The 15,480-nt window shown below is 49.8% G+C and overlaps 1 protein-coding gene across 1 annotated transcript in view; it reads right to left on the reverse strand.

Moving 5' to 3' along the window:
* CALB2 (calbindin 2) overlaps window positions 1–5,338 on the reverse strand; it is a 28,908-nt gene extending 23,570 nt beyond the window's left edge. Inside the window, exon 1 of the mRNA XM_060650197.2 lies at window positions 5,172–5,338. Coding sequence (XP_060506180.1) covers window positions 5,172–5,265 — 94 coding nt within the window. The 5' untranslated portion in view covers window positions 5,266–5,338. The remainder of the gene's footprint in view (window positions 1–5,171) is intronic.
* Between the last annotated feature and the right edge of the window lie 10,142 nt (window positions 5,339–15,480).

The following is a 15,480-nucleotide window of genomic DNA, read 5'->3' on the forward strand; positions in this document are numbered from 1 at the left end:
TCGCGCCTGCTCTAGTAATTCTGGCTCCCCAGGTGTTGGAAGAGATTTCCCGGAGGGGTCTTCTTAGCCTTGGAAACCTCCCTCAGGGGCTCAGCGAGTGCAGCCACTGGAGTCTAGAGGGGAATAAACAGGGTGAGCGGGCAGGGACGTAGGCTCCCTGGGCTGGTGGCTGCCCTGGCGAGGCGGGCTCAAGCGTTTTGTTTGTCAAAACGGGTCTCAGGGCTGCCTCCCTGGGGAGCCCCAGTGCCTCCCTGGCTGGTGCAATCACCCCGCGGAGGCAGGCTACTGGGCCTGGGGCACACATGGAGGCCACCAGCGCAGGGCCGCCCAGCACGCCGTGAACACTCCATATCAAAGGGCACTGTTAGAAAAGCATTTGGGAGTTTAGGGGTGAAGCAGAGCGGGGGACTGATTCCTAGGGCTTACTCTGGATAGGACAGGAGGCTACTTCCAAAGAACCCCACATCCTGCCATCACAAACCCCAAATCTGTGCTCTGCTCTCCCAGATGGACACATGGACCTGACAGAGATTCGCTTGACGGGTAAAAGAAAGCCTCCCTCAGATAACTCTGAACTTGGCTCCCTGCACCAGATGCCTCTGACTTTTTTGTGCCAAGAAGTGGTCGTTTTTATGAGTCCTATAGTCACCTTATGAATAGCACAGTTATAGTGCATTGTAAATGTTGTAGTATTTGTGTAAATAATATATACCGGATATTCTGTAACCCTGTTTGGGAAAAAAAAGTATCTTTTTTCACTGTTCCAGGAGCCTTCATTTAGTATTTCATTGCGAGTGGCCCAGTCCTCTCTCTCCACCTGGGTGAGGCCCTATGGCTTAGCTCCCTGCAGGTCACAAACTTAGCAGTGACCCACACTCTGGCAGAGCCTGCCTGGGCGCTCGGGTTGGAGGGTGTTCGCGGTGCGTGTGTTTTAGGGATGTTTCTGTCACTCCCATTGGGTGTAGGAGGGCAGAGCAGGGAAGAAAGGGCAGGGCCTCCCTCTCCCTAATTTTCAAAGGTCTGCAGGCCCACACAGATAGGGAACACAGCTTCCTCTCTGCAAGAGGCTTTGAGAACCACCCCGTGTCACCAGGGCCATCTGGAGGCAGACGAATGCCCAGAAGAGTCTGGGCAGATTCCCACAACTGGAGATAAATAACTTTTTACATCTTTACTGTTTGCCAGATGAACACAAGAAACACAAACTCTTATACAGTTTTCAAACATGACAGAAATTAACTTAGTAAAAGCAAATGCCTTTTAATTTTATCTCAGCCAGTCTGTAGAGAGAACCACTGTTCTCTATTGTCTATGTTATATTCTGTCAAGTATCTTCCAGCAACTTGCCTCATAAATAATGAAAATGGGGTCATACTATAATCATCCAGCTACCATTTAAAAAATCTTTCTTTTTACATGTTTAAAATGTTTATTTGTGTGTGTGTGTGTGTGTGTGTGTGTGAGAGAGAGAGAGAGAGAGAGAGGGAGAGAGAGAGAGAGAGAGAGAGAAAGAGAGAGTGGGGGAAGAGCAGAGAGAGAGGGAGACACAGAATCTGAAGCAGGCTCCAGGCTTTGAGTTGTCAGCACACAGCCTGACATGGGGCTCGAACTCACACACCATGAGATCATGATCTGAATCGAAGTTGGACGCCTTACCAACTGAGCCACCCAGGTGCCCCATAAAAAAAATCTTAATAGTACATCTTGGACATTTTCCCACAGCAGTACAAAAGACCCACCTCACTCTGCTTGGTTGTATAATATTCTGCTCTAAAGACTGGCGCAATTCATTTTTCTCCTCACTAATGAAGCACATTCCCCCTCAAATTTTCAGTATTCCAAAGAACTCAGTAAGAGACTCCTTCTCATACCACTTTTTGCATAGGTACAAGTGTACCTATGTCAGATAGATTCCTAGGGTGAGTGGGATTCTCTACTTGGATCTGGGATGTCTGCTGGCCTCTGGGAGAGAGTCCATCTTACCCTATGATTTCAGTTGCTTCTGAAAGCTAAGGTGTTTCCCTTTAGGGCCACGACTTGGTTCTCCATGGAAATTCCCACTAGCAGAACAGGAGGCTGGTGGCCTGTCTGATCAGAACCACTCAGCTGCTTGAATCTTGCAGAGTGAGGATATTCCTGACAAAGAAGTGAGCAGGTAACAACAGGGCAGTGGACTTAGATATACAGGGCCATGGAAGGGTCACTCAGAGCGTGGAAGTGGCACGTGGGCCATACGGTGTGCCTGGCTACTGTCTTTCCTACCTCTGCCTTTGAGAGATGACATCTGAATCTCCCCCAAATGCGTGAACTTGGGTGACTGAGGAGGAAGGGTTCAGGGATGGTACAGGATTCCTGGCCCCCGCCCCCAACTTTGCTGTGTGATCTTGTACAAAGAACTTTGACTCTCTGAGTCCCAATTTCTCTCTCTCTCCAAACACCCACTCCTTCCTTCCTCCACCATGAGACTGATGATGATTTTGAAAAGACTCTAACTCTTAGGGCAAAGTCACCAGGATGACTCTTTCTCCTGGTTAGGAATAGGCTGAATTAGAGTCAGAGCCCCCCACATCATCTCCACTCTCTTTGGCATTCAGCTTCTCCTAGATCTCCTTGTCTTTGTTTCCTAGGGGGTCCAGGAGGAGTGGGGCGGTGGCTCCCTGCCCCTGGTGGCTGTGCCTAACTGGGCTCCAGGGACCTGTGAGCTGCAAAAGAGAGGCCTGCCAGAGCTCTTTAAGTTTGTGAGTGGCAGGGGACTCTGTATCAGGAAGAAACCCCCAGATGAAAATAGAAGCCAGACTTAGCAAGCGGGGTGCTGGTGGGGGAGCAGATAGTGCAGGGAGCTACTGGGGCCTCCCCAGTAGCCTTTCGGTATGCGGGACAGGTAGGGTAAGGAAGGTATGGAGCAAGGCAGCCCACAGCCTAATAATTCTGGGTTCTTTAGTAGAATGCTAACTTGACCATATCCTCATTTTTCTAAAGCACCTCTGAGCCATCTCTGGCATTTTAAGCCCTTTTGTCTTCTTTCTCTGTTAGGTCTGCAGCCCTTTCTTGGGAATTCCCTGAGGCCATGACCAGAGAGGGCAACGGGGTGTCTGGTGGACAAGGAACCAAGAAGCAAGCATTTAGCTCCCCTTTCATTTCGGAGGAGACAGCCAGAGGCACAATGGCTTTGGGGGCCTTTCAAGACTATTGTGTCCAGTGCTACCTTAGCTATGCTCCAGCCCAGACAAGGACCCATTTCTGAGATTAAAGGAACCGTCCATCACCTCCAAGCCTGCGGATTGTGGAGGCTCTTCTGTGGGCAAATGAGAGGGCAACTTGTACCTATCATCATGGAAAAAACCCTCTTCCAACCCAAACGCATGTCCAAAAAGTAGGGCATAAACACTGGCCAGGAACCAGCCCCACTACTACCTTGCTATACAACCTCAGAGAATTCACGCCTTGTGTCTGGTTCCTTGTCCGCACAAGGAGAACCGCGACTGCCCAGCAGCCTCACAGTGTGGGACTCAAGAAGGTGTGATTGTATATTGAACAGTACGAGGTCTCAGATAAATGTAAGGAGTCGCCTGATTATTGGGAGTGCTATTGGCTGTCCCCCCGAGCACAGGGGGGAAGTAGATCTATGGAGTCCTCTGTTTATTATAGCTGACTCATCTGGCAGGAGGCCGGTGGTGTAACCTTGGCCACTTGGTAACTTTCCTTGAATCCTGAAAGTCTCTGGTGCAGATAAACTGGCAGAAGGATCCTTAGGGAAGGTGCACGTCATCTGGAATATTAAGAGGCTGCACCTTACAGCCCTTTTCACCAAGGGAGTTTTATGGCACAAGCTGGGGATTGGAAGTACAACCCCTCCTTAGCCCCATTTTACAGATGTAACAGTCTACCCACCTCCTTCAGTAATTCACAGGCAGATCACTGTCCTAGCCCAGGTATTGCTCACCCAGTCCTTTGCTTGGCTCCAAGAAAACAAAACTTTACTAATGAGCATCCCTGGACATTAACCTTTGCCTCTCCAAGCGCTATGGGCGGAGGGCCTCTGTTTTGTCATTTTCATGCTCTAGGGAGGTGAGGAAAGGAGGAGGGAAGAATTAAGTGAACCAGGGACTGATCCTCTCTCTGGTTCCCATCCCCCTCACTGTCAATCCCAGGATAAACACCCTGAGCCACCACCCTGCCAATGGTCTGAGATGCCAGAACATTTTGGATGCCAACCCCAGCCGGGAATTCAGAGAAGGGAATCAGATCACTTAATTTTTTTTGGAGTGGTGGAGAAAACATTTCTAGTGATATCAGAAGCTCCTGAAGGGGGGCCTCACTTTATGCCGGAATCAGACCATTCATAGACTCTTAGAATGCCAGCGCTGAGAGCCACCTCCAAAGGTCATTCAGTCCAGCCCTCGATTTCTGGGTAAGTCGATATCTCAGTTGCATTTAAGATTGTGCCTCCCCCACCCAGAGATGGTGTCACCCAAAGCACCCAGGATTATCACCATGAGGGAATGTCAGGTTTGTACCTCACCCCTGCCCCCACCACACCTACTGCTGCTGTGTACGGGACTCGTCTGCCCAGGGAGGATGGGAAATGGGCAAAGGAAGCCCAAGGGGTGTTCAGGGCCCCGATGTCACTCTCCACTCCCGCTCCCAGCCAATCACTCTGGGGAGGCCAGGGGTTTCCCTTCGGTATCCCCCAGCTCGCCTCAGCCTCCAGGACAGTGACGGGGGTCGGGGAGGAGGTGGGGGGTAACCTAGTATTAAACAAAAGGGGAACCTCAAGAAAGAAACGAGTGGGCTTTTGAGACCTGTGGCTGCAGCAGCTGAAGGCAGGCCATTACCTTGAAGAGAAAGGCGGGGAAGGTAAGATGGCAGGGGGAATCATGGGGAGCCTTGCTGGCCCAGGCCTCCTCCCTGGGAAAGCTCCAACTTGCCCAGAATGAGGCTGCAGAAGCTGGTGGGCTCTCTGCCGTCTATGTCAGGGAAGAAAAGTTGCTGACAGTTGTCACCAGAGCAGCCAGGTGTTTCCCAAACTCCAGACCCCGACCTCAAAAGGTTTTGCTACCCAAACACCCCCAGGGACCAACGTACACCTGCCCGCATCAGCAAAGTCCCCTTCCCCTCCACCGCAGGCTCCCTGGGGGCCAATGGGCACAGAAGTTGAGAGATCTACTGACCGTCTGCGTCAAAGTGCTTCCAGATTTCCAGGAACTGGGACGCCGTCAGCTCGGCCAGGTGCAGGTAAGGGGGCTGCTGCTGCGGGCTAGCCATGGCGAGCGGCTCGGAGACCTCAGGCGCACAGCGCTGTCCCTGCGCCCGGCTCCGCTCCCGCACTCGGCCAGGTCCTGCGCGCCACGCTGCCTTTATATACAGTCCGGAGGCTGCGCCCGCGCCCGGCCGCCAGCAGGGGGCGCGCGCGCTCAGAGAATCAGCCCGGGTCTCGGCGGGCGGCGGCCGCGCAGCGGTTCGGCCAGTGGGCGCGCGGCGCGGGGAGCGCCGGGGACGCGCACGTGGGCGCTAAGACCGCTCGCCGCCAGGCCAGGGAAGCAGGGGCCCTTCGGTGCAAAGAGCGGGGAGAGGCTGCTCTTGCCTCTCTCTGACCTTCTTCAGCACAGCTACCAGGTATTGTTACTAGCAGTAGCAATAGTAATAAGGGTAGTAGCCGCAGCACGACTAATAGTAATAATAATGTAAGCTTGACAAATAGCATCTGCACTTCACGGTTCACTGGGTGTCTCTCATGCCTGCTCCCGTCTGACCCTTACACAACAGGAAGAACAGGGACTAATTTTCCGAGGAGGGGACTTGAGACTTCAAATGACTACATGATTTGTACAGCAAAGAGGGGCCCGAGCTAGAATTTGAACCCAGCTCTTTCCCCACACTCTCATGGTCCCTAAATGGGGCGCATATTGGGGAGAAGCCAAGGATTCTCAAGGCTCTGGAGGTGGGGGGAGCGGCTGGAATCAGGGACACCCAGGGAAGATCCAGATGGAGTGGAGGAGGGGCTTCCACTGTCCCCCTGGGGTCTTGGTTGTTGCCCTCCCCAAGTCCCTCTGTGCCCTGGTTACCTGCCTCCTCCTGGACAGGCTCTGGGGGCTTTTAGACAGTTCTTCAAGGAGTGGCAGAACTACCTCCTGGTGCTGGGTCTTAACCGCACCCACCTAAGGACATGATGGGAATTTGCCTAGGCCAGTGGGCAGAGAATATCCATTGCTGACCTAGGAATGTTCTGTGCTGGTCTCAGAGAAAACAGAAACAGCTGCTGAGGGCAGAGTCCTGAGAACAGCAGACAGGACTCCCCAAGCTGGGCACTAGGCTCTCTCCCCACTCTCTCCAGTAGCCTGAGCTCCTGAGCCCCTAGGCCTGTGCACCCATTACCCCTGGAGCAGCTGCTAGTCCCTCCTTTCTCCCCTCTCCTGCTGAGCGACTGAGAAATGGATTGATGCTCATTAACACGTACTAATGAGTGTTAGCTGAACTGCCTTCCGAAGGGAGAGCGAAAGAGAAGGAGGTAAGTGAGAATCAAAAGGAGGTCGCTGGGGCAGAGGAGCCAGGAGGAGACAGAGGGGGAAGGTTGTCCCTTGGAGGGAGGGACAAGCCTAGAGCGAGACTGAAGGAGAAATACAGAGTGAAGGTCCCCACACCACTTGATTTTGCTCAGAGCAAATGTGTTCAGAGTTTCTTGCAGGAACAGACTGGGAGAGAGGAATCAGAAAAAGCCAGCTTTTGAGGACTGTATGCATTCCCCTCGCCTTTGTGCCAGAGGAGAGTCCTGAGCTGAGAAGTTCACCAAAGCCAGTGGGTCTCTTTTGTACTGCCCCCGGGGGGGCAGGATTGTTCATTGGTTAGGAGCAGACACTCTAGAATCTGGGTGCCCAGGGTTTGAATCCTAGAATAAGCTGTGTGACCTTGGGCAAATTATGTAACCTATCTGTGTCTCAAATTTTCTCTTCTGCAAAATGGGAATGTGAGTATTTACTTCTTAGAATTGCTCTGAGATTTAAATGACTTGATGTTCCCACTGCCCTTCATGGAGCCAGAGATCAGCTGTGATTAGCTTGGCAAGATATTCTTTGGCCAGCATCCATCTTCTGGAGTGGTGAACGGCTCCTGAAGGGGCCAACCCCAGAGGGAGGCCAAGGGGAAGGCTAAGCAGGAGCTCTTCACTGTGCTGTACAGCCCCACAGGGGCCAGGCTCAGCCCCTTCCAGCTTTGATGCTGTCCCTTGGGCTCCTCTGTCTCACCTCCTGCTCCTCCCCTTTCTCAGATGTGTGGGGTCAGAGAACTCATCCCTGGTACCTCCTTGTTGCTTTGGTTTTCCTGGTGAGGAGGAGAGAGTGGATCTCCTGCTTTGTACTTTTCAGAGCTGCTGAGATGGGGGTTGGGTATGAGGGGGGTACTTTGGCTTGACGGGGGAGGTCCTGGGTATGACTGTAGTGTGGCCCCGGTGACCTCCAGCTCTGCATTGGGACAGCCTGCATCATTCATTTTAGATGCATGGTTAGAGTCTTTCTGAGAGGCCCATTCCTGGGCCATCTCAGACAGAGAGGGCTGTAAAACCCAAGCAAGTCCCTTTGTCCTTTGTCCCCAGCCAAGTACTGCAGGAGCAGTGATGTTTAGGACTTATAAGCTCTGCTCTGGGGTCAGAAAGCTGTGGGGTCAAACCCACTTTGAGGGCCTTGAGCAGGCCATTTAACCTCTTTGAACCTTAGGAAAAATAGAGGTAATAAAGGTGATACTGGCCACACAAAGTCAGCGTAAAGACCAAAAATAATGTAGTCAAGGCATTAGCTAGCAAGAATCCTGGTGGTGGTATGTGCTTAATTAGAAGGTAGTTATTACATTAACATAGGGTGTCGGGAGGAATTTTTCTTGTTGTTCTGAAAAGGGGCTAAGTACCCCACTTGTAAAGTTACCCCACAGAATCCAGGCACCTCCTGTCTGCTGGACTCGCTAAGCCTGTCCTTCACTTCCACCCAAGGCCATGGGCTATTCGAAGACAAGGCTGTGGGATGGGGGGGGGGGGGGGGGGCTTGTGGGCGGAGCCTTAGCCTTTGGGCAGTGCAGCATTTGTGGCTCCTCTGGGGCCAAGTGTTTTGGGGGGTCTTCAGAAGACCTCTCCAGGTCATGGGGGGACATCTGCAGTAAGAGGATGCTGGCATGCCCAGCTGGTCCCGGAGTAGAATTCTGGAGCCTGGGACCCATGTGAAGACAGAAGCGGTGCCGTTTTTGACTCAGGGTTGCCTGAAGGCCCGCACTGTCCTGTCCTGTGCCTGGAAGGATTGCACCCCATTCCTGTTTTGTGCAGCCTTTGGAGGGTGCTGTGCCTCCTGAGAAAGGTGCATGGAGTTTAAGGAAGGAGCGGAAGCCAGATACCTGCCGGTTAGTCCTTGGTGTTGAAGGAAGTCAGGGCGGAGCTGAAGGCCGCTCTAGGAAAAGCTTCTTTCTACTGTGCTAGACCCTCTGACTCCCCAGACACCAGCAGCAGTAGCTGTTCCAGCACACGGGGACCAGATGGGTGAGGAGAGTTCCTCCCCAACTTCTCCGGGCAAGGGGATGTTTCAGAGCACCCCCTCCTCACCACGTCATGCTTAGCCCAGGTGGAGCCAGAGCCCTCATCCAGTCTGCATTGGGGCAGATGGGAAGCTTTGAATCGGAGAAGACTGGAGTTTTAGGCTAGACTGGACCACGTTTATGTAACTGAACTTGAGTAGAAAACCATGAACTCAGAACAGGAAATTGCTGAGGGATGGGGAAGAGAGATTCGAGGAGCGTGTTTGAAAGCAGTGATGATGCTTATATCTCAATGAGTTGAGACTCTTGTAATTCATTTTAGATGTCTGAGGTTTTGCTACTTTAGATGCTTTTATAGAGGGTTTTGGTATGTCTTGTTTGGTTTGGGCCTTGCAACTAGCCTAGCAGATGTGCAGTGCGAGAATTAGGCCCATTTTAAAGGTAAGGAAACCAAAGCTGGGAGAGATTAACACCCAACCGAGACCCAGCCAGGGTGGGACCCTGAAAAGCTCTGGCTTTTTCAGTTTCCTGTTTCCAGGGCATATGGAGTCCTTGGGGACGAGGTGCCAAGCCCCTGGCTGGTGTGTGCAATGTGCTTCCTAGACCCTGGCCACAGGGCGCCTCCCTGCAGCAAGGAGTGATGCCATGTCCGCTGTTTCCAGGATGCCCATGGGTTCAAGGTGATGGCTGGCTCCTCCCTTCTCCAGAAGGGGAAAATCTGGTAACATTCTCCTTTTTGCAGCCCCAGCCCACCAGCTGTGCCCCGAGTACTGCAACCTAATGCCAAGGATTGGCAAGAAGACCTGCCCGACTTGCCCTCTGCTCAGACCCCAGAATCACTTTCCGAAGGGAGAGAGGCCTGCTGACTGAGAGGTGCTGAGATGCTGGGGAACAGATGACAGACTCGCAGCCAGCACCCACTGGGCCCAGGTAATTGGCTGAGCTCCTCAGAGCACCTGGTGTTAGTTTGGAGCGCATCAAAGAGAAAACCACAAGCCCGATATGGTTCCTCCCTCTGCCTAGAAATATTTCTTCCAGATATTGCTTCTTTGGTCTTTATAATGGTTAGGCCTGGCTACCTGGGTGCTGGAAAGCTGGCCTTGCTTCCCAGAAAGGAGGATAAAAGGGATGCAGGAGCCCAGCAGTTTCCATGGAAACGGATCAGGTGGAGGAGAATAGAGTCCGGAGGAACCCAGAGGTGGGAGCAGGACTTTTGAGTAAATTCGGTCTGAAGCCTGAGATTCTATGGATAAAACATTTCCCTCTGACGAGGGGGTTTGGGTCACCATAATGGCAACAGGATGTGGAATAAAAAGAGCTGGAGGCTGTTGAGGGACACCCTCCCCCAACTGGCAGGGAATGGGGGCCGAGACCTCCGGCTCCAGAATCCCATAGGTCCCTCCCAGCTTTTTTTTTTTTTTTTGGTTCTGCTGCTAATCCGCAGTTTTGCCAGGTGATGGCTGTGTGATCCTGGGCCAGGTGTCTACCCTCTCTGAGCTTTCATTTTCTCACTGGTAAAATGAGGATAATTCTGGTAAATTACTTGTATGGCTTTTGTGAGTGTTAAACATAGTAACACATGTAAAGGGTGATGTAAGGCCTGGGATATGATAAGCGCTCAAATGTTGTTATAGATGAGCAAGTAGAAGGCAATTGGCAAATCTAATCCAATGAGTGTAGCAATCCCCCTGACCAAAGTGATTGGTTCAGAGATAGGCAACGAGAGATTGTATCTCAGAATGTGAAGGAGCTACAGAAAGGATACCCTCTCCACTTGCAGATGTTTTGGTGCGAAGCAGTGAGGTCTGGAATTGCTGCAGTCATCTTGACACCATGAGTGAAGAATCTAGAGTGGCCTAAGATGGGGAAGGGCATAGAGTGGAGATCGAGGATGAAGCCCATATTGCAAAAGGCAGGGCAAAAAGACTGTTAGAAGTTGGGTTGATGTGATGTTGGGGTCTGGGAGCGAACGGTCGAGGAAGAATTCTTGAGACCTTTTCAGTGCGAAAAAGGTGGTTTTATTAAAGCATGGCGACAGGACCTATGTGCAGAAAGTTGCACTGGGATTGTGAGGAGTGACTGATTATGTATATTTTAGTTAGTGGGGTTTAGGAGTAGCATGAGTCTCTAAGGAATTTGGAGCAAGGCTTCCAGGATCTTAAGGGGTTAGCTGCTGTTAAGATAAGGTTAATGGGGGGCGCCTGGGTGGCTCAGTTGGTTGGGCGTCCGACTTTGGCTCAGGTCATGATCTTGCGGTCCATGAGTTCGAGCCCCGCGTCGGGCTCTGTGCTGACAGCTCAGAGCCTGGAGCCTGTTTCAGATTCTGTGTCTCCCTCTCTCTCTGCCCCTCCCCTGTTCACGCTCTGTCTCTCTCTGTCTCAAAAATAAATAAACGTTAAAAAAAAAAAATTTAAGATAAGGTTAATGAGACCCTTCAGATGTATACCAGTGGGCCATACGTTTGAAGGATGATTGCTAACATACATCGTGAGGGTGATAGACATAAAGGAAATTTCCAAAGGGGTTTTTAAAGAAGACTTACAGGATCCTGGAGGTCTGGCTAATGTCAAGCTACAGTTGCTTTTTGCCTCCAGCAAAGTATTCGCATTTAGGTAGTTGAGTTCCTGGAGGAAGGTCACTCTGCCTGCCTCAAGTGTTTGTCACTGGGTTGCAAGTTGTAAGGATATTTCATTTTTTTTTTTTTTTTAACATTTCTTTTGCCTTTGTTCTTCACATCAGGGTCCCATGTGACATCATTTGAACTGTTGGATCAGGCTGAGTCTGAAGTACTGTTAGACTTCCTCAGTTGTATGAATCGATATACCCCCATTAATGTTTAAGCCCATTTGTGTTGAATTTTGAATTTTGTTTCATTTGCAACCAGAAAGTTCTAACTCCTAATCCAAGAAGAGGGCAATTGTTCTAATGGAAGCTGAGCTTGGGGAAACTTTAAGAACAGAGGCTTCTCTCTTTCTTGTTTTCTTAGGGTAGCAGGGCCACTCTTTCATAGATTTTGTCTCCATTTGGACAGTTTCTTCTCTTCCACACCAAGCATCTTCCCAACCTTGCCTCCTCCTCGCCTATCGTAGCCACCCAAGCGTCAATTTGTCCTCAAGAGTCATAGCTACCATTTCTCCTGATAGCCTCTCTGTTTCCCTATACCAAATTCCCAAGAGAAGAATGTGATTGGTCTAGCCCATCTTTTTCTGTTGGCCTGTTCAGATCATAGGTTGCTGTCCCATCGTCCAGCTGGGGGCAGGAAGTGGTGACAGGACAGGGAGGGGGATTTTTCTCTTAGAGGTGGGGGCATGGTGGCATTAATTGGGTGCTCAAGGTGGAAAACTCAAACAGGCAGTGGGACATGTTTGCTGTAAAACTGAGTAAAAAACACTCTGACCAATGAATCCACATGTAAAACACAGAGTGGGATGTGTGAGGAGTGTCATCTAGAACAGGGGTTGACAATGTTTTTGTTTTTGTTTTGTAAACTTTTTTTTAAGGCCATTAGTAAATTCTGGGCGGCTTTGCAGGCCAGAGGGTCTCTGTCTCAACTGCTCAACTCTGCCACTATGGCACAAAAGCAGCTACAGACAATATGCAAACAAATGAACATGACTCTGTTTCAATAAAACTTTATTTATGTTATTTTTATTTTTATTTTTTTATTATGAAATTTGTTGTCAAATTGGTTTCCATACAACACCCACTGCTCATCCCAACAGGTGCCCTCCTCAATACCCATCACCCACCTTCCCCTCCCTCCTACCCCCCATAAACCCTCAGTTTGTTCTCAGTTTTTAGGAGTCTCTTATGTTTTGGCTCCCTCCCGCTCTAACCATTTTTTTTCCTTCCCCTCCCCCATGGTCTTCTGTTAAGTTTCTCAGGATCCACATAGGAGTGAAAACATATCGAATCTGTCCTTCTCTGTATGACTTATTTCACTTAGCATAACACTGTCCAGTTCCATCCATGTTGCTACAAAAGGCCACATTTCATTTTTTCTCATTGCCACGTAGTATTCCATTGTGTATATAAACCACAATTTCTTTATCCATTCATCAGTTGATGGACATTTAGGCTCTTTCCATAATTTGGCTATTGTTCAGAGTGCTGCTATAAACATTGGGGTCCAAGTGCCCCTATGCATCAGTACTCCTGTATCCCTTGGGTAAATTCCTAGCAGTGCTACTGCTGGATCATAGGGTAGGTCTATTTTTAATTTTTTGAGGAACCTCCACACTGTTTTCCAGAGTGGCTGCACCAGTTTGCATTCCCATCAACAGTGCAAGAGGGTTCCCGTTTCTCCACATCTTCTCCAGCATCTATAGTCTCCTGATTTGTTCATTTTGGCCACTCTGACTGGCGTAAGGTGATATCTGAGTGTGGTTTTGATTTGTATTTCCCTGATGAGGAGCGACGTTGAGCATCTTTTCATGTGCCTGTTGGCCCTCCGGATGTCTTCTTTGGAGAAGTGTCTATTCATGTTTTCTGCCCATTTCTTCACTGGATTATTTGTTTTTCGAGTGTGGAGTTTGGTGAGCTCTTTATGGATTTTGGATACTAGCCCTTTGTCTGCTATGTCATTTGCAAATATCGTTTCCCATTCCGTGGGTTGCCTTTTAGTTTTGTTGATTGTTTCCTTTGCTGTGCAGAAGCTTTTTATCTTCATAAGGTCCCAGTAGTTCATTTTTGCTTTTAATTCCCTTGTCTTTGGGGATGTGTCAAGTAAGAAATTGCTGCAGCTGAGGTCAGAGAGGTTTTTCTCTGCTTTTTCCTCTAGGGTTTTGATGGTTTCCTGTCTCACATTCAGGTCCTTTATCCGTTTTGAGTTTGTTTTTGTGAATGGTGTAAGAAAGTGGTCTAGTTTCATCCTTCTGCATGTTGCTGTCCAGTTCTCCCAGCACCATTTGTTAAAGAGACTGTCTTTTTTCCATTGGATATTCTTTCCTGGTTTGTCAAAGATTAGTTGGTCATACTTTTGTGGGGTCTAGTTCTGGGGTTTCTATTCTATTCCATTGGTCGATGTGTCTGTTTTTGTGCTATAAAACTTTATTTACAAAAACATGTGGTGAGCTGGATTTGGCCTATGGGACATAGTTTACTGACCCCTGATCTAGTAGAATGAGTTCTAGGCTCTCTCTGACCTCTCCAAGCTTCAGTTTTGCTTTCTGTGAAATAGAGACTGTAATAGAACCCATGTAGAAGGACTGCTGTAACATGTCGGTAAAATAATGTATGTAAATTACTCAGTACAGTGGCTGGCACAGAGTGGTAGATATTGGCTGCTTTTCTTCTCTTTATCATTGGGTGGGATCTCAGAATAACTGGATTCTGGATCCACCAATTTGCTTTGTGAATCTAGAAGCGTCCCTTCATATTCTCTGAGCTGAGCTAGGAGCTGGTAGTCCCTCTTTTCAGAAGGTGGGACAGGATTCCTAAAGAGACTATTGGAGGAACTAGAGAAAGGCAATACTCTGGCTAGGAGGGCAAAGGGAAGGATAGCTGCAGATGAATCCAAATCTGGATGCCCTGTGGCCTCCGTGTGAGGCTGCCTTGGCCTCTGCTCAGGGACCTGGCAGGGAGCCCTGGGCTCAATTTGCAAACAAACCTACTCCGTTTCCTGCCAGCATGGGACTTCCTGGTGGCCAGGAATTTGGAACCTTTCACCAAGGCTGGGAAAAGGGTCCCTGAAGGAGGAGTGTCCTACTTCCAGGATTTCCCAGGAGGCGGCAGAAATGTCAGAATGAAATACTCAAAGATAAGGGCTGCATTCCTTTTATTAATGGATTCATTTAAAATTTAATTTGTTCGGGGCGCCTGGGTGGCGCAGTCGGTTAAGCGTCCGACTTCAGCCAGGTCACGATCTCGCGGTCTGTGAGTTCGAGCCCCGCGTCAGGCTCTGGGCTGATGGCTCGGAGCCTGGAGCCTGTTTCCGATTCTGTGTCTCCCTCTCTCTCTGCCCCTCCCCTGTTCATGCTCTGTCTCTCTCTGTCCCAAAAATAAAAAAAAAAAAAAAAAAAAAAAACGTTGAAGAATAAAATTTAATTTGTTCATGCCATCAAAAAAAAAAAAAAAAAAAAAAAGATTGACTAACCATCTACTTTGTGCCAGGCACTGTACTAGGCCCTGGGGATTCAATGGTTAGCAAAACATAAACAGTTCCTTTCCTCAGGAGTTTAAAGTCAAGGTAGGGAGGCAGACATTGATCAAACCACACAGTTGAACACAGAAGTGCAAAGTGAGTGTGTAACAAAAGTCCTGTAAATACCTGACATTTATGGGAAATCCATCCTGAGAGTGAATTAGGTGAAGGGAGGTAGTGAGCACGCCTGAAACTTAAATCCCACCACGCAAAGGCTAGAGGGGTTCTGTGGTGGAGAAACTGTAAGAAGGTCAGCGGGACTGGAGCATAAAATGGGTGGAGTGTATGGTGGGGTGACCCTGGAGAGGTAGGCATCGGCCAGGGTCCGTCTTCCAAAGTGAGGGGCACCTCCCTTCCGCCAAGGGCAATCCCCTAGAGAAGGATACAGGTGTGACAAGTGAGTGGCCGACACCTGCAGCAGCTGCAAGGTGGGAACCCTGGCCAGGGAGGGGGGTGGGGGGCACCCAAGAGTAGCTGCTGCACCCCAGATATGACCAGGTGCAACTGTGCAGTCCAGACAGGCAGAGACAAGGCCAGCCCTTCTGGACCAGTGGCCAGCGGGGAGGACTCAGTGTTTCTCCAAGTGACCTCCACCTTCCACCTTCCACCAGTAGTTACACTCACACTCAGGTACTGTTCTGGACAAAAGAAACCAAATCTTCCCAAACTGCCCTTCTTAAGTGAAACCGCATGGTGGTGCCATAAATGGGCAATTTTAAATTGTGTTCCCCCATTCCTGTCCCTGCCTGCTAGCAGGGTGGGAGGATGATTGCATTGGTTATGGGAAGCAAAGAAACTGCATATTCCTTGTGCATCTCTCTGAGTGC

This window comes from Panthera onca, chromosome E2 (genome assembly GCF_046562875.1).
Source record: "Panthera onca isolate mPanOnc1 chromosome E2, mPanOnc1 haplotype 2, whole genome shotgun sequence".
NCBI lineage: Eukaryota > Metazoa > Chordata > Mammalia > Carnivora > Felidae > Panthera > Panthera onca.